Source organism: Somniosus microcephalus, chromosome 12 (assembly GCF_052327205.1).
Source record: "Somniosus microcephalus isolate GS21.2 chromosome 12, FLI_Smic_1.0, whole genome shotgun sequence".
Lineage (NCBI taxonomy): Eukaryota > Metazoa > Chordata > Chondrichthyes > Squaliformes > Somniosidae > Somniosus > Somniosus microcephalus.
In genome coordinates this window covers 115,720,048-115,747,201 of record NC_140998.1, presented here as the reverse complement: position 1 = coordinate 115,747,201, position 27,154 = coordinate 115,720,048, and the positions used below count along the sequence as shown (strand labels likewise).

General features: G+C 41.3%; 1 protein-coding gene across 4 annotated transcripts in view; it reads left to right on the top strand.

The window, feature by feature from the left end:
* The window catches only part of dph6 (diphthamine biosynthesis 6), a 307,645-nt gene that overhangs the window by 100,102 nt on the left and 180,389 nt on the right, over positions 1-27,154 (top strand). For all 4 annotated transcript variants that reach the window (XR_015080288.1, XM_086003446.1, XM_086003444.1 and 1 more), the window contains exons 6-8: positions 7,768-7,829; positions 13,934-14,028; positions 23,830-23,923. Coding sequence is in view for 3 of the 4 variants with exons in the window: in XM_086003446.1 (XP_085859572.1) it covers positions 7,768-7,829; positions 13,934-14,028; positions 23,830-23,923 (251 nt within the window). In the remaining variant the exon portion in view is untranslated. The remainder of the gene's footprint in view (positions 1-7,767; positions 7,830-13,933; positions 14,029-23,829; positions 23,924-27,154) is intronic.

Here is a 27,154-nt window from a genome sequence, read left to right as displayed (position 1 = left end):
GAAGTTACAACATTTTTGTTACAAGATTTCTGTTTTCATCTTTAATTGGCCCGAGTCCTTCCTTAACTATTTTATTTTTTGCGTGTACATGAAATACTTTACTATTTCCCTTCAAATTACCAGTTTTTGTTAGTACAGAACCTTCTCTTAGCCTTCCCAGTCTCCTGTTTTGCTTCCCTTCTTTATTTTTTATATTCAGGTTTATTTTCTTTTGTTTTATCAGTACTAGGTTTGTCATATGCCTTGCTTTAATTTTAATTTCTCTACTCATCCAAGGAGCTTCAGCTTTGCTGCACCACCTTTATTGTGAGAGGATGTCTAGTTTGTACCCTAATCATCTCCTGTTTGAATGCTTCCATTCTTTCTGCCCTGTCTTATTTGCCAATTTTTATTTCCAGTTTAGCTAGGCTAATTCCCTCTTTGTCTTGTTGAAATTGGCCTTTTTATCAGTCAACTACTTTTATGTTTGACCATTCCCTCCTTCTCAAGTTTTAAATCAAACTCATTATGTTATGGTCGCAGTTTTTTAAGATGTTCCCCATCCCTAATATTATGTACTAGCTCACTTCATTTTCTAGAACTAAATCGAGCACTGCCTTGCCCCTTGTTGGACTAAAAGCATACTGATGTGGAAAGCAACCCTTGACACATTCTAGAAACCTCTCCCCTTCTTTGCTATTTACATTAATCTTACCCCAATCTAATTTTGGATAATTAAAGTCACCCATTATTCTACCTTATTGTTCCTGCTTTTTTCTCTAATTTGGCTATATGTAATCCCTTTCTTTATTTCCATTCCACAGTTCAATGGTCTATTATAGACTCTCAAGACTAACAGTTCCATTCTTATTCCTTAACTCTCACCAAAAAGATTCAGCTTTTTACCACCCTCTATATCACCCCCATGTTATTGTGCTGTAATGGAATCTTTGATTGCCATCTCTCCTCCCTTTTTCCTACTCGCTATCTCCTGTCCTAGCTTAAGCCAGATCTCTGTTAATGCAATATATCATCCTTTCCCCATAGCAATTTGTTCCTCTAGCTCACCAGTTTTATTCACAATCTCTGTGTGTATTAACATACATATAACTCAAGTCCATGTCTGTTTTGTAATCTTACTCATTTTACTCTGTCCTCCTTCTGATTTCTTTTTCACTTTTATCTTTCCTATCCTCTGGGTCCCTTTTGCTCTTTCTATTTCCTCATCTCATATTTTCCTTCCCTCTGCCATATTAATTTAAAGCCTCCTCCACAGCATTAGCTACTCTCCCAGCACGGACTCTGGCCGCAGTCTTGTTCAGGTGAAGCTTATCCATCATATACAAGTCACACCTTTCCTGGAACTGGTCCTATTGTGCGTGAAGCACTTTGAGACATTTCTGAGAGACATGATAAGGCAGTGTATAAATGCAAGTCTTTGCTTTAGGAGTGCTTGCTAGATTTGTCATCAGGGATTTTTAAAACCGAGACTATATATTAATAAGTGATTAAATTGAAGAGGATGCTTTGGTCTGTTAATGACAATCTGCATTGTGATTTTTTTTGGGGGGGGGGAAAGGGTTGTTAAGGGAAGATGGATAAATTGAAAGCATGCAAAACTCCATGATTTTCATGTCCTTCAGCCAGCAGAAAGCTTCTGTCACACCTGGTAGCAAAAGGCAGATAGTCTTTGTAAAACAGTTAATGGCTGCTTTAAAGTAGCTTGAAAAAAATCCAGTTGGAAATTTGTTTTACAGGGCAGATGAAATAATAAAACTGAATTTGTGTTCAAAATGTTATATCTGAGGAGTGTCTGTTAAATATTAATTATTTTGGAGCTTCAAGATTCCTTTTAAATATTTACATTGACCTTTTACATAATCCTTTAAATCTCCTTTTGTTTCCCTTTCATCATGCACACATTAGAATCTGTAAAAGACTCCTTTTGTAGCAGCTGTGTTCTTGCACCCATTCTACTTAGAGGAGTGCAAAGGGCACTGGATCTGATCAAGGCAGATCGCTGATGTGCATGAAGTTACCTTTCCAAGGTAGTGACTACAATGTCTACGTTTTTAATTTCATGATCAGGGCGCCTTTTTCTGACATTTCTAAATCCCACCCCACCCCCAAAAACAAAGTTTTGGTGACACTTTATATTACAGTTGAAGGCGAATAGAGCAGGTTTGCAATTGAATTGTTTTTAAAAATAAATAAAATGCCATTGTTTTTATCTGTCAGTGTTAAGATATATGAGGCAATAAGGCTCTGAACCTAATAATCTTTGATGTCTTCTGTATCACATATGCTTTGGGCTATTCTCAGTCCATTCCTTCATTCCTTTGTTTTACGATTTTTGTCTAAATAATGTTTGAGCAATTTTTACTCTTTTCAATGTGCATTACTTAGACAAAAAGATGTGACTGTAACAAACACAAGAAAGGTTATTTTGCAGTTTGAATTACTCTACTTTTATAACCATTTTACACAGCAACTCTGAAGAATTCTGAACAATTCCAATGTGGTTCAAATATGGCTGCAATAAAAAAGGCCCCACTTACATTACATTTAGGGCAAGGCAAATATGAAAATTAACCTTGATCAGGCTACATACAACCTTGGTAAAATACAAATGTCAACTTGTTGATATCTGCATTTCCAGCAGACAGTGAGTAATGTCAGTAGCTCTACATCTTGTTTAAACTTTCCGTATTCTGGCCTACAAGAAGTACTGAATTCAGAGCTCCAGTAATGGGTTTTGTGACACTTCTGGCATTTAAAATTTTATACCATCTGCACTGGAGATTTCATGTATATTTTAACTTTTGCAGTGTAAGCATTAGTTTCTCTGACAGAACAGTTTGACGTACTCACCAGAGTCCATTGAGATCAACTCCATCTGCATTGAAGCCTTTTTAAGGTTAACTTTTGTAAACAAAACACTTTCTGGGCATGATATTGTTAAATACAAGATCAATCCCATTAAGATTAAAATATTTTACTATAATTTCAGTCCTTGTTTTCCTAAATTTACATGTTCTTAACTTTTGATGCTTCATTTGCTGAATGGAAATAATGCTTAAAACCCACCCCTGCATTTAGTGTAGATTTATCAAACATTCATTGTCAACACACTTAAGTATAGTAATTATAAAGTCACTAACTACATCTAAGCACAGAAAAATTAGTATTGCATTAATTATTTTCATATGTATAAAATGACCTACTTCTCGAGATAACATGAAATGTCAAATTTTCGGGGGGCTGAGTTAGCATCCTGTCATTTTCTGTCTGTGACATGGGCTCAAATCCAAAGCCAAACTCCTGGAATGAAACCAGCTCTTCTCTGCTGATTATAAGTGCTCTATTGTGAATTGAGCTTGGATTTTCTCAACCGAGTTCCTAGTGGGTGTGGACCCTCAACAAGCAACTGGTCATACTAGTTTCTAGCTGCTGTCATTATAAAAGCTCAACTTCTAGCAGGCTTGGTTATGACCTACAATCCTGACCTCAACTGGTGTATGACAACATTTTACATGAAAAAGAAATCTTACAAAGATGTACTTTCTGCATGAATGTTACTGCCATCTGCATTTCTTTGATCCTCCTTGGTGGCAGCTGAAGGAAAGGACAAGCACACACAGAAGGTATTGATCATAATATATAGGTTTGATATAATCTGATACTTTAAAATGATGCATGTTCTACTAGAATGATGCCAAAAACCCCAATGAAGGTCCATCTGTTTGCTTATCACTGATAAACAGGTTGTAGAATGACATACCTTAGATAATCAGAATATGTGCAATGTATTTGGGAACAGAATCTGCATCAATTGTAACCTGGTGTAAAATGTGCGGTGCCGTTAATATATGTAATTGTGTTAATGAACTGGTTGTAGTAATTCTGAGAAATATTTTCTCCCATTTAAATTTTTTTCCACTGAAATTGTACATTTACTTTTTCCAACAAAACTTGGAATCCGAGAGACTCTGAAATGTCTCCTGCCAGAATCATAAGCTTCTGACTTTTACTTTATGGATGTATTTCAGAAAAAGTAATAATACAATGTGAAGATAAACAGCAAATTGAGTGCCCAGTGGCATTTTCCACCATGCAAGGTTTTTTCCTTCCCTATTCCTTTACAGGACAACTGCCACTGCACCTTTCTGGGTTTTTTTTAACCAATCTTCTCCCTTCCTCTCCTGGGGGCAGTGTTTGTTCCTGGGGTACAATTCCACAAGTAGCAGTGGTTTCACCCCTGTCCCTCCCCAAATGGCCATTCTTCATGCTTAGAGTGTTGGGAGGTGGATTAATCATGGAGGACTGTCACAAGTTTTTTGACTATTTGGCCTAGGAGACATTTCCGGTTTGTTTATATTAAGTTGCTGCTTTAATGTTAAATTCAGCACAGAGGATGTTAAATCCATACAAGACACACGCTATCTGGGATTGCCAATTCGATCCAGATGAAGTGGCTGCTGGAATTGTGTTTCTTACATGCCGTATCAGTTTGAAACAGTGGGGTATGTTATTACATTATAGTGACTTTCACATATATAATGTTGGAATGGCCTCATTTATTTGAGCATAGTGGGAGGTGGCTTCCTGTTAAGCTGGAACAAGGACAGTCTAGACATTTGGGGTGGAATCAGTCACAGAGGGAGAGAACTTGATTCTTATGATTCGAACCAACTAATTTGAGGAATTTTCTACAGTAAAGTGAATTTAGCCTATTAATGTGGGTAGAGTAGCATGCTCTGTTATTCTCTGTTACAAAATCATAATGAAATTGAAATTTCACTGAAAACTGTATTCTTCGTTAATTTTATGTGTAATATTTGATTTACAATTGGCATTGTCTCACTTGAGTACTGGTCTGTCCACCTTCCAGAAGATGGGAGTAACACAGGTGGAAGCACATGTAATATTACAGTATCCGGCACGCAAGAGGTATCATTGTTACAGCTCCTGGGTCATGCTATTGTATGGCTAGATATTGGGCAGTAAAGGTAAACTCCTGATCATAGGGGACACAGTGTCTGCTTACAGGAGAAACTGGTGATCCTGTCCCCACCTGCCATCCACATGTTCATACTTTACTGCAGAAGTCACTGGATAGTGATCAGGAGTGAGAAACCTGGCTAATTGTCTTCCTACTCCTTAGCCCAGAGCACTGAAGCAAATTGCAGTGCCCTAGTACGATAGCAAAATACTGCAGATGTTGGAAATCCGAAATAACAACAGAAAATGCTGGAAAAACTCAGCAGGTCAGGCAACATCCGTGGAGAGAAATTTGAGTTGACGTTTCGGGTCGAACCCTTCTTCAAAACTGGAAAGAAAAGAAACTAGATCGAAGGCAGGGCTGCGATCGGACAAAAGAATAAAAGAAACAAAAGAAGTAAAAGAGATTAGAAGCTAGATGAGATGGTAATAGGCTGAGATTAGGTGTAAAGTGTACTGGCAGGGCAAAAGATAGCTGCCAGGTGTGAGAGAGAAACAAAAGGAAAGGGGGGGGGGGAAAGGAGTGGAAAAATTACAAGAAAAAATGAAATGGGGGCCGAGCTTATGATCTGAAATTGTTGAACTCGATATTGAGTCCGGAAGGCTGCAGACTGCCTAATCGGAAGATGAGGTGCTGTTTAAGGTTAGGTAACTGAACATAGAGAGGAAATTGAACCAGGGAATGTATATTGTCTATGGCTTAGTAAGACAGAGGTTGCTGCCTTTTACAGATGAGAGCATCAAGGAAGCTGGCTTTCTCTGTTCGTGGTGGTGGCATATTTGGGCTTTGGACTTTTTGGTGGCAACTTCTGTTTCACTCAACAGAAACTTGTTTAAGTTTGAGAAAGTTCGATGATTTTTTTTTTTAATTGCTTGAGATGCAACTTTAACTTGTGTGTGGCACTCCACCCGAAAGCCTGGCTGAAAACTGATAAAACTCACTCAGCTGAGGGAGCCAGTGACAGACTTTCCCGTTTGTTCTTTCCTCCCCTACCCCCTTCCCTGCCCCTGCATTTGATTAAAACCTGTTATATCTCCTTTTTCAGTTCTGATGGAAGGTCATCGACCTGAAACATGAACTCTCTTTCTCTCTCCACAGATGCTGCCTGACCTGCTGAGTATTTCCGGCATTTTCTGTTTTTATTTGAGCCTGTTTGGGCTTGAAACCTTTCAGCTGGGAGTCCAATGCCCAACAATTTGAACTACATGAATGCACTAATTTGAGGTTTTTTTTGAAAAGGAAATGACTTTAGAGAAGCAAAAACTGGAATAAAACAGAAAAATGAAACAAAGCCTTAGAAAAGAAATGGAAAATGTAATTAAAAAAAATACTTGTCAATTTTCTTGTAATATGTATTTGTGTCCAGTCTTGTTAACTGATCAATAATATAAATTCTCCCTATTACACTGTTGCAATAAGAAACAAATGCAATTGAGCAACAGATAAAGTTAGATTCTTCTCCTAGATTTTAGCACATTCATATGTTTGAAGGATTACATCACGTTCCAGTAAATGTAATTACCTGTGGCCAAAATTCCTTTGCTATAAATGTAAGTAAACTGTTATTGTATATATCTACTTCAAAGTAAATTATGTTTACTTCTAAATATATAAAATATAGTGAAAAACTTAAATTATGGGAAATGTTGATAGTGAAAATAGGAAAATAAGCAAATTAAAAAGTTTGGGTGAGAGTAAATATGCACAAGATAGTGTTTTTTCTTTGTACAGAAGCCCCTTCAATATTGATACATCTCTTGCGATCCACCGTAAATACTGCCACAATCCTGGGAACCCCTACAAATATTGACACTCTCCTTGGTACCTCCTGCCCTAACTTATGAAAGACTCTGCCAGTTAACTGTCAAAAAACGGTTTTCATTGTGGAAAACATTATTTTAATACATAACTATAGAAATAAATTGTCAGTGTCAGTAAATGGCACAAATTACAGAAATCTGAGGAATAAACAAAATTGATGACCTTTGGGACCCCTTGATATTTTCTCATGGAACTCCAAAGATCCAGAAACCTCAGTTTGAAAAATGATGGTACAGGGTATAAGATCCAGGAGGTTGTGGTCCTTGCAGTTTCTGGGAGATGATAGCTCACTGACAGTATGTCAGTGTTGTGTCGCATGGAATTTAGAATAGAGTAGTGGTGATGAAATTATCATGCTTTGTACACTTGAACTGTGAAAAACACCCAGTGAGATTGATGTGATGAATTAAGATTGTCACACGAGAAGCATATTGGCATAGCATTGAAGTGTATTTGCTTAAATGTGATGTTTCCTTTTGCATATTAGTATCAATATGTAAAATTGTATGTTGAAGCAAGGTATTAAAGAAAGACTGGCCATTCTTATTCTTTGATTGGCCCCTTTCCTTTAACTTGATGGGTTTCACCATTTGGCAAGATTATTTCAAGGTGTACTTTCTTTGCTCTGTCAGATAATTATCCTTGCCCCATTGTTTGTTTTTTCCATTAAAAAAAAATCTATCAACATATCACTTGTTTTAGCATTTCCAGTTATATTGCAGTTTATCTGGAATGAAGTTGTCTACTTACTGAGTGTAATTCAGACTGATGATGGTCATTGATGATCAAGATGATGACCATCTTCTTTTACTATATACCTCATTAATCCTTATTGTCCTCCTTTGCCCAGCAGCCCTTTTTTAAATTTGATGATGTTTTATCTGAAAAACAAAATGTTTCAGAATGCATTCATAAAAATACCTATTAAAAATATCCCATTGAGAAACTATTGTCTTATTTGGCAGGTCTAGATCCAGCGAAGCATCTTGGGAAAACATTGGATCAGATAGAACCACATCTCAAACAGGTAAATTTGTCTCCAAATGTGAGGAGAAAAGGGAGAAGATAAATTAAATAGGGATCTATTGTACAGTTTATGCAAACCAGACGGCTTTCAACTGTGTAAACTAATATTAGTAACTGGTTTGAATAAAGTAAGAGATTTGTGTGCTGCCACTGAATCTTCCACAGGATCACATGCAGTTAAGTCAACTTGCCTGAGTTCATCAGAATGTTATATGTGCCTGTGTCTGCAGAACAGTGAATTATTTTCTAAAGGCAGATTGCCAAATGCTGACTTTGAGTTTTAACTGTTCCTTCTGATTCAGGGCGATGCAGAGCTGGGGATAGGTGGTGCCTAAGATTTTTTTTAAACTAAAAATCTGACAGAGTCTCAAATGAATCTCTGTTGGGATTTGGCTTTGGCTTCCTAAGAATATGTTCTTTTTTATTTGGCCTTGGGATCAAATCATTAAAACCCACTCTTTGACATTATCCTGAAATATGTGGCTGTGAATTAAGAAAAAAGTTAGATGACCTACCTTTGGTACAGTCTCCTCAGTCTTTGAAAGTATTTTATCCTCATACATAAATCTTATCATCCATAATTTTGTTCTTTTACTCCCTGATTTGGAATGATTGGAGATTATCAAATTTTGGGGGAAAAAACATAATTTAGTTCACTACGTCAGAATGGTCTACACGGCAGACTGTCTCTGTCAAAAAGAACTGGGGTCTGGCCTGGAGCCATGGCTCTTGTGTTACATGGGATCATGTGGTTTATGGGAGATTACAGCAAAGAAATCTCTCAAAGGAGTACACTCCCTCTGATTTTTCCCTGCACTAGTCATTGGGCCTAATCTAATCTATTTGTATAACTACATTCAAAGAGTAAGACTTCTAAAATTAGGGATTTAAGTTTCCTCACTAATAGAAAATCTAAAATTTGCTGTTGCTGTTAGCAAAAGTAAAACGTCTAATCTTAGACTTTCATGTGCTAGCATCAAGTGTCTTTCCTAGTTATAAATGAGACGTTTCCCAGATCAGTGTCCCCTGTATCTTAACCCATGTCATGGAACATCGGAATCACTTGCAAGTACAGGAAACTTTGTGCTATCCGGCACCGACGGGACCGAGCTGTTGCCGTTCCCTCAAAACTGCTGGACACTCCAGCGCTAATGTTGAAAGATACGGAAGCTTCTGAGCTCCGTATCTGTCAACAAACCCTGTTGCTTAGCAACGCTTCTAAACAGTCCAAGCGTCTCTGTAGCTTAGCAACAGCTTCAGCAGACCTTGCAGAGCTTGACTGTTGAGGAAAAAAGCAACAAGAAAAAAAAACCTAACGAAAACGGCACCTGATTTTTGCCGGTGGCTTGAGCATTCCGGACAGTTAGCCTCCGGATAACACAATGTTTCCTGTATCAGTCAGAACAGAAAAATAAAGAAAAAACAGCATTTCAGGAAGATGACCATAGCTACAAAGATTACCAGTTTGCTGGATGACTTGGAGCTACCATATTCCCTGTTGAAAAATGAACTTGGATGACTATTCCCTTGGATCATTCCAAGGTTTTGCGATGCCCCTGTGTTTTAATAGGAAGAGTGGATATTGCTACGAATAGCCTGTGTCACACTGCATTTCAAAACCTATAAAAAGTAAGAGCAATACTAAGCTGATTCAACAGTCATTTCAAAATGTGCTCCAAGGTTCCATTCTTGGACCTCCTAGTTTTCATCTATATGCTGCCTCTTGGTGCTATTATCCTTAAGCATGGGGGTCACCATTCGTATGTATGCTATCAATACTCAGTTTTGCCTCTCTATCACTATTCTTGATTCCAAGACTATTGCTACGATCTATGATTGCCTGTCCATCATCATCATCATGAATGAGCCAGAACTTTCTACAGCTAAGCATTGGCAAGACCAAAGCCTGGTCCCTGCCAGAGACGCTGTACTTTAGCTCTGCTTATACCCTGTTCCTGGATGCCCGCTCAAATTTATTGCAACAGCGTGCAATCTCAATGTCCTGCTTGATTCTAAGATAGTTCAAACCCCACATGAGCCCACTACCAAGCTTTTCTACCTTCACCTCCATAACATTGCCTATCTTTATCTCCTTCATTGCCACTTATTTATACCCTTGTCACCTCCAGGCCCTCTTTTTCCAATGACCTCCTTGCCAGAGCTCCTTCTGAGTTCCACCCTAAAAAAACTGCCTTATCAATAACTCTGCTGCTTGTATCCTATGCTACGCAAAGTTCCATTCATCTATTTCTCTTGCTAATCTTCATTGGCATCCCATCCTTTAGCATAGCAGCTTCAAAATCCTCATCCTTATTTATAAATTCTTCCTGGCCCCTCTCTTCCTTTGCTCTGCAATCTCCTCTAGTCATCTGTCCCTTTCCTGTACCCTCTGCTCTTCCAACTCTGGTCTATTGTGTGTTCCCTGCTCTCTCTCTACCCTACCATCATTGAAAGAGCTTCCAACCATCTTGGCTCTGTACTCTGGAAATTTCTCCTTAAACCGTTCCACATTGCTACATCTGTCTCCACTTCCTTAAAACCTTCCTCTTCAACTGCTTTCCCTAATCCTTCCAACTCCTGCTTGAGTCTGACTCTCAACTGTGAAGCACTTTGGGATATTTTGTTCCATTGAAGAACCTAAATGATGTAAGTTGTTGATATTTTTGGTATTGATTAGTGCAAAAGACATGGGACAATGTGTTGTGATAATGATGCCCTAAAGAAGGCAGCTGATAAGCGAAGCAGTAAAGGTACAACCATGTTATATTCCAGGTTCTAACATTTGACCTACTTTTTAATGTCAAGCATTAAAGACAAATGGGGGGAAAATTCGGTTAGTTTGCGCCTCCCGTTAGTGCCTTAAGAGGGCGCTAATGGGGCGCAAAGCAAATAGCGCCCGGGCGCGGCGATGTTTGCGCCGCTCGCGAAATTGACCAGACAGTTTGCGGCGGCGCTAAACACTACCTCCGCAATCTCCTGCGCCCGCAGATCATGACGTCAGTCGAGCGTGCTGCGCCCCGGACCGGATATTGAGTGGCGTCCCCTACCTTACTGCCTGCCGCTAGCAATGACAGGTTGAGTGAAACGTTTTGCAGTCGGGAAGGGACTGGGAGAGCGCAATTTAAAGGCGATCGCTTCCTGCCTTTTTATGTCTGTGACATTTTTGCACCACGCTTTCTGAGTGAGAGAGAGAGACTTCTGGAGATATTCAACGCTGTGTTGAGGAGTTCTGGGTACTGAGCAGCACTTTGCAGGTTCATTTTGATTTGATCTTCCTTGCATCGATTTAGAAGAGGCTATGGGGGCTGCACTCTGAGCTCTTTCCCTGGGCCTCTCCATTGTTCTTTCCAGCAGATTTAATGTACAGGTCTCTCCAGGCTGAGATTCAAGGCTGCAATGAGCAGGGTGTGGATGGAGAGCAAGATCAACCCTCCCCTTTAAGAACTGGCTGGCACCGGTGTGTCTGTGTTCCATTGCTGACTGACATCACATGAGCTTCGCCAGCGCTCTGAGGTAGCGTCTCGCTCCTCGGCGTTAGTGCCTTAAGAGAGGTGTGTAGCACCTGATTTAGCGCTCCAATCACCTCCGGGGCAATAGAAGCCAAGTTTGCAGTTGGCGATAATTAGCACCAGGCGCTAAACTTTGCACCCGGCCGATAATTGCGCCCCAAACGGGGCGATACCGAATTTCTCCCCCAAATGACTGCAGTTTTGCATTGCAAACTGAGCTCTCAGTGTTGCAGATGCGTTTTTAGCATTGACCCAGGCTTCTATCTTGTACAGACAAACTGGGAGCTATAAGTCTTGCAGCTCATAATGGAGCTTCCAGAGAATGATCACACACAAGGAAGAAGGTGAGATCTACAGAGAAAAAGAATCAGCAATCTTAACCATTTTTGCATAGTTTGTTAATTTGCTTAATCAGGGGATACTTGCTTACATCTGTTCAGATCATAATGACTTTTCCAAGGAAATTACGAGACATGATTTTTTTTCCTGAGCACTAGATCCTAGGGAACACAATCAAAAAGGGTTGGTGCAGACTTGCTTGGAAATCCTGCACATTGAGCAGACAAGTTTTACAAAAGCTTTCAGGATGAGTCAGTGCCTTGTTTGTTGGAGGCAGACTGTAACCTAGCCATAATGGTTTAGGCACTTAAAAGCCATTGGGGGAGAAATTCGGTGGAGCCGCAAACGGGGCGCCAAGCTCGCCTGGGCGCCGGAATTAGCGCAGTGATCGGAGCAGTTGCGACCGCCGGAAATTCAGCTTGAACGCCCCAAGAGGGACACGGGGCGAGGCTCGAGGCGCTCCGCGTCCCTCTTAGGGCGCTGAAACTGAATATTGCAGCGCAACGTGCCGCAGCGCCACACGCTGCGGATCGGCGCGCTGCGGTACTGCAGGCCTTCCTCCTATTCTTAAGGGGGAGGGGCCTGCACCAGTGCGATCGGAGATCGCGAGTGCCGGCAAAAGAGCCCGGCACCGAGGCGAAGTGCTGGGCTCTCGGAAAACAGCTGGCACTGCCGCAGGGGGCGATCAGGAGGCCGGGGATGGAGGTGCTGGCAGGCGGCCGCCCCGCCCCGCCACCTTAATTTGCGCCACTGCCGCCAAAGGTAGGCCCCGTGAACTGGGCGCGATTTGCGAACGGCGCTACAGAGGCGGGCGCTACCGAATATCGAGATCGGGGCGCTGCGCACACCGATGACGTCATCGGTCGCAGCGCAACAGGCTAATGCCGCCATTAGCGCCCCAGCTAAATATCGCGGGAGGCGTGGCCAGTGGCGCTAAAGCCACTGAGTGCCCTCTTTGGGCGCTAACTGGTGGCGCAGCCCACCGAATTTCTAGGCCATTGTGTGTACTCTGACCATTAAAATGATACAACCCGACAAGGAGTGCAAGAAATTTGATTCAGTATCCCATTAGTCCAACCAGGTAGCCTGTGCTGGTTTAGGAGAGCTAATGAGCAGGCTTGTTTTGTCAATTATCAGAACATCATATTTGCTTTTATGGTGTTAATAAGTGGCTCTAACACCACACTAAAACATTATAAAAGCATATTTAGGGAATACATGAAGTTTTCCATATTGTTTGGTCTCTTCCTAAAGTATACTTTGACAGGCTGGTTGATGATGTCAAAGAGTCAAGAAAGTATGTGATACATAAACATGTGTGCATTGATATAAGCACGTGAAGACATGTTGGGCTTTATTGTCTGTCATCTTATATGACATGTAAGCCAAATACCGTCTCAGTTTAATAAACTTATGCGACCAAAACTGAAGAGGCAGCTTCTTTAGAACTATACCTTCACCTAACTGCTCCCCTTCTTGGCTAACCTCAATTTCCTTCCAAAAGAGGGAGGGTTATCTTTCCAAAATGGAAAAAGGAAGCTAGCAACCAAACCTTTCTACTTAAAGTTGATAGCCTGCTGTTGAACCAGAAAGCTTGGGATTTGCTGGAAGAAGTGTCTTCAAAGACACCTTCCATATGGCCTGTTTATAACAGTAAATGGAAAATATTTGCCCTTTGATGCCAAGAGCATCAGAACAACCCCCTGCTGTTTGTGGTTTTCCTGTGATTCTTGACTACTTCAGTAGTCTGATTGATTTTGGGTTGAAACCCAGCTCAGTTGGAGTACATGCCGTAGCCATCTCATCTTCTCACACTTATGTTCAAGATAACCCAGTGGCTGTACATTCCATGCTGTCATACTTTATGAGAGAAGTCTGGAAGATTAGACCAGATGATAGAGAATTTTGATAACAAAGAAATGTTTAATGTTGAAGTCTTATTCTTTAAAATATTCACAATTAGTCGTGTTTTTGAATGCTGCATGTGGTGAAAAATGTATTACTATGCTGTGATGCCATTGATGTGTAGTGCTTCTTGTATTTAAAAAAAAATCTCTGGGCTGTATATAAAAAAAATAAAGAAAAACCATGCTGATCATCAAAATTAAGGTTGTTCCACTTTTGAACATGCATCAGTAAGGGCAACAGAAACAAAACTGTTTCATCATGACACAGCATTGTACTAGTAATATCACAGCACTGTGTTTCTGTTATGAGAAATTTTTATTCACAAATAAATGTATCTGTGTTATTGCAGATTTCTCAGAAGTATGGAGTGCATGTGTGTGGAGAAGGTGGAGAGTATGAAACCTTTACACTGGATTGCCCTTTATTTAGGAAACGAATAGTTGTGTGAGTGTTGCTTCCTCAGTTTAATAGTCTATCCTAGTACATTAGTGCACTTTTACATAAAGGCAAATTGATATTGGGAACAACAATACTGCTTGGCTGATTTCTTGTTTAGTAAGTTTGTTTCTGTTTTTTACACAACATTGCTGTTTTTTTCAGGAAATAATACTTTATTTTAATGGAAAGCAGTTGCAATGATACTAATGTGAACGTTTATTTTTGTTGTTGCCAAGTTTGCAAGTATGCTTAAAATTGGACAATTAGTCTTCATAGATATGCTGTGCCTTGACATTCAAATCTTGTATTTTCTTGCAGTGTCAAAATGACATTAGGTTTCTGCTTTTATTATTTTGTCACAATGTACTTTTGATAAATTCCTTGTTGTAAACTACAAAATTTTAGAATGCAAACATTTGTTCTATATTGAAATATTCACTTATTTCTGGCAGAAAATTATTTTGCTGTCACAACGTATAAAATTACTGAAAGCAAAAAGCATTTTGATTGGGTTGGTTGCTAGTAACTGCAGAGGCACAGATTAGGCCCGTTTTGACAATTGCTACAACAACAACATAGTAAAATATCCCAATGCGCTTCATAGGAGCATTATCAAACAAAATTTGACACCGGGCCACATGAGATATTAGGGTAGATCAAAGAAGTAGGTTTTAAGGAGCGTCTTAAAGGAGGAAAGAGAGGTAAAAAGGCGGAGAGGTTTAGGGAGGGAATTCCAGAGCGTAGGGCCTTCGCAACTGAAGGCATGGTGGAGCGATTAAAATCGAGGATGCGCAAGAACCCAGAATTGGAGGAGCGCAGATATCATGGAGGGCTGTAGGGCTGGAGGAGATTACAGAGATAGGGAGAGGCAAGGCCAAGGAGGGATTTGAAAACAAGGATGAGAATTTTAAAATCGAGGCGTTGTTTAACCAGGAGCCAATGTAGGGCAGTGAGCGTAGGAGTGATGGGTGAACGGGACTTGGTGCGAGTTAGGACATGAGCAGGCAGTGTTTTGGATGACCTCAAGTTTACGGCGGGTAGAACGTGAGAGGCCAGCCAGGAGTGCATTGGAATAGTCAAGGCTAGAGGTAACAAAGGCATGGATGAGGGTTTTGGCAATAGTGGAGCTGCGGTAGGGGTGGAGTTGGACGATGTTACTGAGGTGGAAATGGCAGTCTTAGTGATGACGTGGATATGTGATTTGAAGCTCATCTCTGGGTCAGATATGAAACCAAGGTTGCAAACAATCTAGTTAAGCCTCAAACAGATGCTAGAGAGAGGGATGGAGTCGGTGGCTAGGGAACGGAGTTTGTGGCGGGACGGTCTTGCCAATATTTAGTTGGAGGAAATTTCTGCTGATGCAGTACTGGATGTCGGACAAGCAGTCTGACAATTTAGAGACAGTGGCGGGGTCGAGAGAGGTGTTGGGAGGTTGTCCTTTGTGTCGTCAGCGTACATGTGGAAATTGTTTTCGGATGATGTCGCCGAAGGGCAGCATGTAGATGAGAAATGCCTTTTCTTTTATGATGCATTTTAACCTCCTGTAAAATGTTAAAATAAATCGGATTCCCACCTGCTGCTGTGGAGCTGTCCTTTCCTTTCCCTGCTCTTCGCCTCCTCCTATAGTCTCGAGTCACTGTCCCTGCTCAGTCAGTGCACACTATATGGTTTCATAGAAAATGATTTTGAGACTAAGGAAACAATTTTGAATGCAAAAGCACATCCAAGAATATCTTCTTAATGGAAACTTTAAAACTGAGCTAGTATTGGTTGAATATACAAAATGCATGTTCGTCAGTACATTCTCTTTTACAAGTGAAAGTCTTGCTGATTGTTTTTTGTTCAAAGTCAAGTGCATTAATACTTTTCAACCTTTAACTACTAACCTGTTGTTTAACACTTGCATATCTATATCTAACTAAGAACCTTGCATCTGCCAGCACATTGTCTACAAAAGGTCAGTGACGAGAGATCATTAACTTAAAACGTTAACATTTCTTTCCACTGAGGATTGTTGAAGCATGGAATGCTTAACCACAGGGAGTGGTCAAGGCAGATATCGTTGCCTTCTTTAAGGGAAAATTGGATAAATATTTGAAGGAGAGAAAGAAAAAAGACTATTGCAAGAGAGTGGGTTAGTTTTGGATTTTTCTAGCAAAGAGCTCCACAGACCCTATGGACTGAATGATAAGAACATAAGAATTAGGAGCAGGAGCAGGCTATACGGCCCCTCGAGCCTGCTCCGTATTCAATAAGATCATGGCTGATCTTCGACCTCAACTCCACTTTCCTGTCCTATCCCCATATCCCTTGATTCCTCTGGAGTGCAAAAATCTATCCCTCTCAGCCTTGAATATATTCAGTGACTGAGCATCCACAGCACTTTGGGGCAGAGAATTCCAAAGATTCACAACTGTCTTAGTGAAGAATTTCCTCCTCATCTTAGTCTTCAAAGGCTGGCCCCTTATCCTGAGACTATGCCCCCTAGTTCTAGACTCTCCAGCCAGGGGAAACAATCTCTCAGCATTTATCCTGTCAATCCCCCTCAGAATCTTGTATGTTTCAATGAGATCACCTCTCATTCGTCTAAACTCCGGAGAGTATAGGCCCAATCTACTCGATCTCTCCTCATAGGACAGCCCTCTCATCCCAGGAATCAATCTACTGAAACTTCATTGCACCGCCTTTAAGGCAAGTATATCCTTAAATAAGGTGACCAAAACTGTGCACAGTACTCCAGGTGTGATCTCACCAGAGCCCTGTACAATTGTAGCAAGACTTCCTTACTCTTGTACTCCAACCCTCTAGCAATAAAGGCCAACATGCCATTTGCCTTCCTTATTGCTTGCTAACTCTCTCTCTTTCTTGTACTGGACACCTAAATCTCTCTGAATACCAACATTTAATACTTTCTCACCATTTAAAAAATATTCTGTTTTTCTATTCTTCCTACCAAAGTGAACAACCTCACATTTCCCCATAATGGGCCAGAAATTGGTGAACGGGGCTTGCCGCGCGTGCAAGCCCCGTATATGCACTTACCCCGCGCTACTGCCGATCAGCTCCAGGGACGCCTGGACCTGGTGTTTGAAAAAGAAGAATCCCGGGCAGCGTATGACGTCACGCCGCCCAGGAGTGCAGCCAGCGCGAAGCCAGGAGCATGCAGTGTAAGTGAGACACGCCCCTTGAGGTCTCAGTTTCACTGGACACGCCCCCAATGTTTCTGTCAAGCTGCTAAGCATTTTTACATGCAAAGCAGCAGTTTAAATAGGTTTTTGGAAGTTTTTTGAAGATTTTGGTAACTTTTATAAACTTTTTAAAATGTTTACATTATTTTGAGTAATCTGAAGTAGTTTTAAAGAGAATTAAAGCAATTTAAAGACTTTTAAAAGCCCTAAAAGAATTTTTTAAATTCCATTTATTTATTTAGCAATGTCGTCGTCATACGTGTCTTCACACTGTTCCCTTTGGGGAACTGTATGAAGTGGTGGAAGGATTTATGGCCATGATTAACGCTCATTCCATGACCGTAACCATCTTTGAACCAGCCATTAGGGCGGTTAGTCCTATGGCGGGAGTGTTTTACGGGCTCCCACAAGCTATACAAGGAGGGGGGGCCACCCACACCCACGGACGCAAATATCCCACTGGATGTCAACCCAGAATTTAGAGCCGGAGCTCCGACTCCACTTGCCGGGACTGTCTGGAGCGGGGTTCGAAACCCTACCCTGATCTGGCCCAGCGGCGGGGATCCTACCGCTATGACAAAGGCCCAATCCGATTAGCAACGTGAAATGGCAGCATAGGGCTCCAGTCACGGGGAGGGAAAAGGCGCAGGAAACGTATGGGTGTCACCTTTTGTGCGGAGTGGGCCTTTTGCGTAGCAGTAAGCATCCCCGCCGCTGGGCCAGAAGGAGTAGGGTTTTGAACCCCACTCCAGACAGTCCCGGCAAGTGGAGTCGGAGCTTCAACTTTAAATTCTGGGTGGACATCCAGCGGGATACTTGCGTCCGTGGGTGTTGGTGGCCCCCCCCCCCCTCAGATGGGTTGTGGGATCCCGTAAAACCCTCCCGCCATAGGACTAACCACCCTAATGGCTGGTTCAAAGATGGTTACGGTCACGGAATGAGCGTTAATCACGGCCATAAATCCTTCCACCACTTCATACAGTTCCCCAAAGGGAACAGTGTGAGGATACGTACGATGATGACCTCTTAGGCAATGCACCTCCTTGGACCCTCAGTCGCAGATGCGAGGGGACAAGTCGTGCAATTGTTAAATTTTTCATTTTATTGACATGTAAAATGTTGGCCCAGTAATTCCCTTCCAAATGCGCGAGTACGGTCGGGGTACTTACGCATCTGGCCGGATGAAATGCCGGTTTTCAGCATGCACAGTGCATGTGGGGAAAACCGGCATTTCCTGTCCTCTGAACGAAGGGGTTCAGAGGCAGAACGCGTGCGACTGCACAGGCAGCGCGTGCGCAGTATAATTCGCCGCTTTCATTAATGCTTTCAGTGAGGTCAAGTCATTACAACTTACACATGAAAAAAGCATGGGTACAGTTGCTCCAGAGGCTGCGGAGGAAGATATTTATTATCGTGGAGCTTCTGAAAGTATGTATGTCTGTATATATTCCTTTGCGTGTTATGTATATATTCCTTTACTTATGTGTATGAATGTATTATTTAATTATGACTTTCAGAGAAAGTAACTTATTGGAAAATCATAATTAAAAACATACATTCATACACATTAGTAAAGGAATATAAAACATACATACATATACGTAAAGGAATATATGTGGACATACATACATAACTCATTCTCACATTCCATTCACACAGCCACAATTGCTCCTTCTACCTACCGTTCTGAAAACCCTTTAAAAAAAAAAAAATTTAAACTTTAAAACTTACTTAAAATTTCTTAAAATAACTTCCCTCCCTTTCCCAAACAAAAATATTGCATTTCAGAAGCTCCACGATAAAATATATCTTCCTCCGCAGCCAATGAACAACTTTACACTTGCTTTTTTCAAGTGTAACTTCTAAGGACTTACCCTCACTGAATCCATCATTGAAATCCACAAAGTTCACTGCGCAAGCGCTGCCTGTGCAGTCGCACGCGCTGTGAATAGACCTCGGGTCTGGAAATGCCGGTGTTCCCCGCATGCGCTGTTCCTGCTGAACGCCGGCATTTCCAACGGCCAGATGCGTGAGTACCCCGACCGTACTCACGCTTCTGGCCGCGAATTTCTGGCCCATTATACTCCAACTGCCACCTTATTGCCCACTCACTTAGCCTGTCCATATCCTTTTGCAGGCTCTTTGCGTCCTACTCACATCTTACTTTTCCACCTAGCTTTATATCATCAGCAAACTTGGATACATTGCACTTGGTCCCTTCATCTAAGTCATTAATATAGATTGTAAATAGCTGAGACCCAAGCACTGATCCTTGCGGCACCCCACTAGTTACAGCCTGCCAATCTGAAAATGACACGTTTATCCCTACTCTCTGTTTTCTGTCTGTTAACCAATCCTTTATCCATGCTAATACATTACCCCCAACCCCATGTGCCCTTATCTTGCTTAACAACCTTTTATGTGGCACCTTATCGAGTGCCTTTTGGAAATCCAAATATACTACATCAACTGGTTCCTCTTTATGTACCCTGCTAGTTACATCCTCAAAAATCTAATAAATTTGTCAAACACGATTTACCTTTCATAAAACCATGTTGACTCTGCCTAATCATGTTATGATTTTCTAAGTACCCTGTTACCACTTCCTTAATAATGGATTCCGGCATTTTCCCACCGACTGATGTCAGGCTAACTGGCCCGTAGTTCCCTGTTTTCTCTCTCCCGCCTTTCTTGAATTGCAGGGTTACATTTGCTACCTTCCAATCCACTGGGACCGTTCTAGAATCTAGGGAATTTTGGAAGATCACAACCAACCCATCCACTATCTTTGCAGCCACCTCTTTTAGAACCCGAGGATGTAAGCCCTCAGGTCCAGGGATTTGTCAGCTTTTAGTTCCATTAGTTTGTCAAGTACTTTTTCTCTACTGATATTAATTACTTTAAGTTCCTCGCTCTCATTAGCCCCTTGGTTCCCTACTATTTTTGGTATACTTTTTGTGTCTTCTACTGTGAAGACACATACAAAATATTTGTTTAAAGTTTCTGCCATTTCCTTGTTCCCCAATATAATGTTTCCTGTCTCAGCCTCTTAAGGGACCAATGCTTACTTACTTTTGCTACTCTTTCTTTTTACATACTTGTAGAAGCTCTTACAATCTGTTTTTATATTTCTTGCTGATTTACTCTCATTCTATTTTCTCTCTTTTTATCAATTTTTTGGTCATCCTTTGCTGGTTTCTAAAGCTCTCCCAATCCTCGGACTTACTACTATTCTTTGCAACATTACAAGCCTCTTCTTTTAATCTAATACTATCTTTAACTTCTTTAGTTCGCCACGGATGGATCACTTTTCCCATGGAGTTTTATTTCTCAATGGAATGTATATTCATTGAGAACTTTCGAATATTTCTTTAAATAATTGCCACAGCTTATCTACTGTAATACCTTTTAATCTAATTTCCCAATCTACCTTAGCCAACTCGCCCCATACCTATGTAATTGGCTTTGTTTAAGATTAAGACTCTAGTGTCGGATTTAAGAATGTCACTTTCAAACTCAATGTGGAATTCTATCATACTCTCTTCCGTAGAGGATCCTTTACTGTAAGATTACTAATGAACCCTGTCTCATTAAACAAAACAAGATCTAAGATAGCCTGTTCCCTGGTGTGGAGCTGTCCTTTCCTTTCCCTGTTCTTCGCCTCATTCTGTGGTCTCTCGTCACTGTCCCTGCCCAATCGATGGCCCAAAAATGGTTGTCTTTGTTAATCTTTATATATTTTTAATTTATATATTTGTAGCATACACATTTCTTTTCACACTTGCTCTCCTGTTCTGTTTGTGACCCCAGTCTGCCTCTTCACCCCTCCTCTCTTTAAAGGTGCTGCTGCTGACTCCTGTCAACCTCGATCAGTTGCCCACCCTCCCCTGTTGTTTTGCCATTTTGTAGCCCATTTGTATCTGCAGTTCTTGGCCATTCCCATTATTTTGGCCTGTTTGGGGCCATCTCCACCACTGTTTTACTTTCTTTGTCTGTTTGCGAGCATTTGTTCTTTAAAGTACTTATAGAACCATGTTCTATTTATAGCACTATAACAACTTGCATTTCTGTAGCACCTTTAATATAGAAAAGCATCCCAAGGCACTTCACATCAGACAAAAATCAACACCAAGCCAAGGAAGAAGATTGTGGAGTGATGACTAAAAACTTAATCAAAGAGGTGTGTTTTAGGGAGGGCCTTAAAGGAGGAGAGGGATGTGGAGAGGCAGAGAAATGTAGCAAAGGAATTGAAGAGTTTAGGGCCTGGACAGCTGAAGGCACAGCTGCAAACGGTGGGGCAAAGGGATTTCGGGATGCCTCATCAATGACCTTCCCTCCATCATACGGTCAGAAATGAGGCTGTTCGTTGCTGATTGCAATGTTCAGCTCCATTCGAAATTCCTCAGATAATGAAGCAGTCCATGCCCACAGGCATCAAGACCTGGACAACATCCTTTGCTTATAAGTCACAAATAACATGCAAGTAGCTCTGCAATTATATAAGAACCTTATAAATAATTTTACCCCACTTTTCAATTACTTATTATAATTTATGTTTTGCTTTCAAATTAGATATTCCTCATTATACCATATTATCCTATCCTTATCAAACAATATATTGCCCGACCTTCTATGCGCGACACCATTGGAGATCTACTAGTCTCATAATAATTATACAATTGTTCTATACTACGTGCATACTAAGGATGCTAAGGAACAAAGAGGTTAATTTGCTGGTTTAAGTGAAAGCAATTAACACTGTTTTCATTTTAAAAATTGAAGCGTCACCTACCTGAGATTTATTTCTATTTTCCTATTCAAAAAGTAGCTTGTTGGAAATAAGTGTCAGCCATGTCTCAGTTGGTAGCACTCTCACCTCTGAGTCAGAAGGTTGTGGGTTCAAGTCCTACTCCAGAGACTTGAGCACAAAAATCTAGGCTGACACTGAGGGAGCGCTACACTGTCAGAGGTGCCGTCTTTCGGATGAGATGTTAAAACCGAGGTCCCATCTGCCCTCTCAGGTGGACATGAAAGATGTGGCACTATTTTGAAGAGTTATACCCGGTGACCTGGCCAATATTTATCCCTCAATCAACATCACTAAAACAGATTATTTGGTCATTATCACATTGCTGTTTGTGGGAGATTGCTGTGCTTCTTACATACAACAGTGACTACACTTCAAAAGTACTTCATTGGCTGTAAAGTGCTTTGGGATGGCTTGAGGTTGTGAAAGGCGCTATATAAATGCAAGTCTTTCTTTACTATCGTGAGTCTTTTTGGTTGGGGGCGGGTGGCGACCCACTCAGATCATTTATTTTGCAAGTCCATTCCTGGTTGACTGCAGTTATGGTGAGTGATGCCAATATCATTCTCAGACCTAGATGCTGATCCTTGTGCAACAACAGCATTTGAAAAGTTCAGAAGTCTCGCAGCGAATCTAGTCCTTTGCCTGAGGGTGGAGGAAATTGAATTGCTGTGGAAGCCTGAGGATGTAAGAAGCTGCGGTACTATGTGGGAACTGAATTGTGGGGCAGCTGTATTGATAATTATTACGGAGGTGGGAGTTTGAATTAAAACACTGTCTGGGCTTAATACAAATGAACATATGAGTAAACTAACTCATAGTTTAATATTTGTCTGACCTGGTCATTGCCGTTTTTGTTTGCTTTTTTCAAAACGGGCTAAAAGAGATTCTGCAAACTTATGGGAGGTTTCAGATACAACTGAGATATGGGAGGTTTCAGATACAACTGAGATATTGTATGTTGAGAAGAATGGGATAAAGCAGGAAACTGTACGTGAAAATAAATCTGTGTGGTTGAGGCTCTTGGGGAAACTACCAGTTTATCTGTTTGTTCGCATGATCTCGGCATAGGAAGACTTGCAGGCAGAACGACTGATGAAGAGAAACCAGTAAGTTGTAAGTCGGAGGAGGTGAGATTCCAACAGGAAGCATAGCCTTTCAAATCCAAGACAGGAAAAAAAGGAAAACCAACGAGCAGTAATAAATATCTATAACAGAGAGAAAGTACTGAAGGGTGAGGGAAGAGCCAATGTAAAAGGAACCAAATAGAAATAGAGCCTTCTGACTGTTTGTAATGGAGGCAGATTTCTGATGCATCTCCTAGTGTTTAGAATGAAAGTTAAGTCATCAAAGAATGTGGAATCTGGAGTGGGACAGAAAGCAGAAGCAAAGTAAATAAAATGTTAAAACCATTAAAAAAGATAACAAATTGTACCTTTATTTCCATTACTGTCAGAATTTTTTTTAATGTTTCTTTCATTAAATAGGAAGTTTATTTGAAATGATAGAGAATCTTAAGAAAAATGATCAGCTGATAACTTTTTAGGGTAAATGTGTTCAGAACAGTTGTACAGTATGTCGGATTTAATGTTAACACTGCAGGATTTATGTCGTTTCTGAAACCAAAGTCAGAGCTCAGCGGATTCAGAATGTCCTCAACATTTGGACAACTGTTTATTCAACAGGAAACACAGCTGTTCAATATTTGCCAGAAAATATTACGTGCAGTTTGAGTTGTCAATATAATTTTTTTCTGGTGATTTTAATGGTGTAATCTGCAATTATGCCCCCACTATTTTTTATTTTTTACAGTGATTCCTCAGAAGTAGTTGTGCATTCTGCTGATGCGTTTGCGCCCGTGGGCTACCTTAGATTATTGAACTTGCATCTGGAGGATAAACCCAATGTAAGTTACTATTATGTTATTTTTACTGATGACTGTTTAAGTATCTAAAATGCAATATGATGTACTTATAAAGGTGTGTGATGTATTTTGAATAGTTAATTTTAGAAACTTAAAAAATTACGTTCTAAAACGCTGCCCGATTGCGCTGGTTCATGGAAGATTTAATGTTCGGCGATTTGCAAATGAGTTTGATCAGAAACCTTAGCAAAAAAAACACTTCTTAAAACTAGTGCAATTTGTGCCTGGATCATCGATGGCGCTCAAATGGGAAACTCTTGGCTTAATAATGTAAATAATTCAGTAGTTTCCAGGTATGTGGTCCAGCAATTGAATTGAAAAGGTTATTTTGTAATGTCGTGAACATATAAATCCCTGTTGTAAATAACAGTTCCAATCCTGGGAGTAGCAAGATTGAATCCTGAAATTCGAGAATCACAAAAGCCATCTGAGATTGCAAATCATATTTTTTTTATTATTCGTTTATGGGATGTGGGCGTTGCTGGCAAGTCCAGCATTTATTACCCATCCCTAATTATCCTTGAGATGGTGGTGGTGAGCCGCCTTCTTGAACCGCTGCAGTCTGTGTGGTGAACGTACTCCCACATAAGAACATAAGAAATAGGAGCAGGAGTAGGCCATTCGGCCCTTCAAGCCTGCTCCGCCATTCAATGAGATCATGGCTGATCTTCTGCCTCAACTCCATTCACCGGGCCTATCGCCATATCCCTTGATGCCCTTACTAGTCAGAAATCTATCGACTTCTGTTTTGAATGTACCCAATGATTGAGCCTCCACAGCCCTCTGGGGTAGAGAATTCCAAAGATTCACCACCCTCTGAAGAAATTTCTTCTCATCCCAGTCCTGAATGGCCTACCCTTTATCCTGAGGCTGTGGCCCCTGGTTCTATTCTCCCCAGCCAATGGAAACATTCTCCCAGCATCCACCCTATCAAGCCCTGTAATAATTTTGTATGCTTCAATGAGATCCCCTCATTCTTCTGAATTCAAGAGAATACAGGCCTAATTTACTCAATCTCTTCTCATACGACAGTCCCTCCATCCCAGGAATTAATCTTGTGAACCTTCGTTGCACTCCCTCTATGGCAAGTATATCCTTCCTTAGGTAAGGAGACCAAAATTGTACACAGTACTCCAGGTGTGGTCTCAGCAGGGCCCTATATAATTGGAGTAAGACTTCTTATGCATTATTTCCTTGAATGTTTGCCATTGTATGTCCACCTTCATATCTTTTAGTGTAGTCTCCCAATCTACCATGGCCAGCTTGTCCCTCATACCCTTGTAGTTTCCTCTGTTTAGATTGAAGATCTTAGTTTCAGATTGGACTACATCACTCTCAAACTTAATGTAAAATTCAATCACATTATGGTCACTTGTCCCTAAATACCCCTTTACCACAAGATTATTGATTAGCCCTTTCTCATTACACAGTACCAGATCCAGAATAGCCTGTTCCCTAGTTGGTTCCTCCACATACTGATCCAGGAAACCATCTTGCATGCATCCCAAGAATTTGTCCTCCACACCATTAGTGGTAATTTGATTTGCCCAGTCAATATGTAGATTAAAGTCCCCAATGATTACTGTATTGTCCTTGTTACATGCACTTCTAATTTCTTGATACTGTGCCCTACATTACCACTACTGTTTGGTGGCCTATACACAACTTTCATCAATGTTTTCCGCCCTTTGCTGTTTCTTAGCTCCACCCAAACTGATTCCAGTTCTACATCACGATCTGCCGAGCCAAGATCTTTTATCTCTACCATACCGATCTCATCCCTTATTAACAGCGCTACGCCACCTCCTTTTCCTTTTTGTCTGTCCTTCCTAAATGTTGAGTACCCTGGAACATTCAGTTCCCAGCTTTGGTTACCCTGCAACCATGTCTCTGAAATGGCAATTACATCATACCCATTTACTTCTATTTGTGCCATTAATTCATCCACCTTGTTGCGAATGCTACGTGCATTTAGATAAAGTGCCTTCGACTTTGCCTGTTTAATATTTTTCTGCACTTTGACCCTCTTTACTGTTGGCCTTTGTTTCTGCTCCCTACAAGTTTTGCTGACTCCTTTTCTAACTTGCACTTCCAGCTTTGTTTCTCTCCTTTCTGGGCCCACACTTAGGTTCCCAGCCCCCTGACAAACTAGTTTAAATCCTTCCCAACAGCACTAGCAAACCCCCCCCGCGAGGATATTGGTGCCGGTTCTGCCGAGGTGTAATCCGTCCAGCTTGTACAGGTCCCACCTTCCCCAGAATCGGTTCCAATGCCTCAGGAATTTAAATCCCTCCCTCCTACACCATTTCTCCAGCCACGCATTCATCTGGTCTATTCTCCTATTTCTGCTCTTGCTAGCATGTGGCACTGGGAGTAATCCTGAAATTACTACCTTTTGAGGTCCTGCTTTTTAATTTATTTCCTAGCTCCCAAAATTCTGCTTGCAGGACCTCGTCCCTCTTTCTACCTATGTCGTTGGTACCGATATGGACCACGACCTCTGGCCGTTCACCCTCCCCCTTCAGAATGTCCTGCAGCCGCTCAGTGACATCGTTGACCCTGGCACCAGGGAGGCAACATACCATCCTGGAGTCACGTCTGCGGCCACAGAAACGTCTGTCTGTTCCCCTTACGATAGAATCCCCTATCACTATTGCTCTCCCACTCTTTTTCCTCCCCTCCTGTGCAGCTGAACCACTCGTAGTGCGACGGACTTGGCTCTTGCTACATTCCCCTGAGAAACCATCTCCCCCAGCAGTATCCAAAACGGAAAATCTGTTGGAGAGGGAGTTGGACCCAGGGGATTCCTGCACTACCTTCCTAGTTCTTTTACTCTGTCTGGCGGTCACCCATTCCCTTTCTGCCTGTGCACTCTTTATCTGCAGTGTGACCACCTCGTTATACGTGCTATCCACGTAGATCTCAGCCTCGCGGATGCTCCACAGTGATGCCAGTCGCAGCTCCAGCTCCGAAACGCGGATTTCGAGTAGCTGCAGCTGGAGACACTTCCTGCGCACGTATTCATCCTGGACACCGAAAGTGTCCCTGGCTTTCCACATAGCACAGGAGGAGCACTCCACGCTGCCTTGCCATGTTCTACCCTTAACTTACTCCCTTTACTTCCTCTAAATTAAAGAATATTAAATACACTAGGGACCTTACTTCACTTTACACACTACTTACTCTAAACTAGAAACCTTACTTTTACTTCAA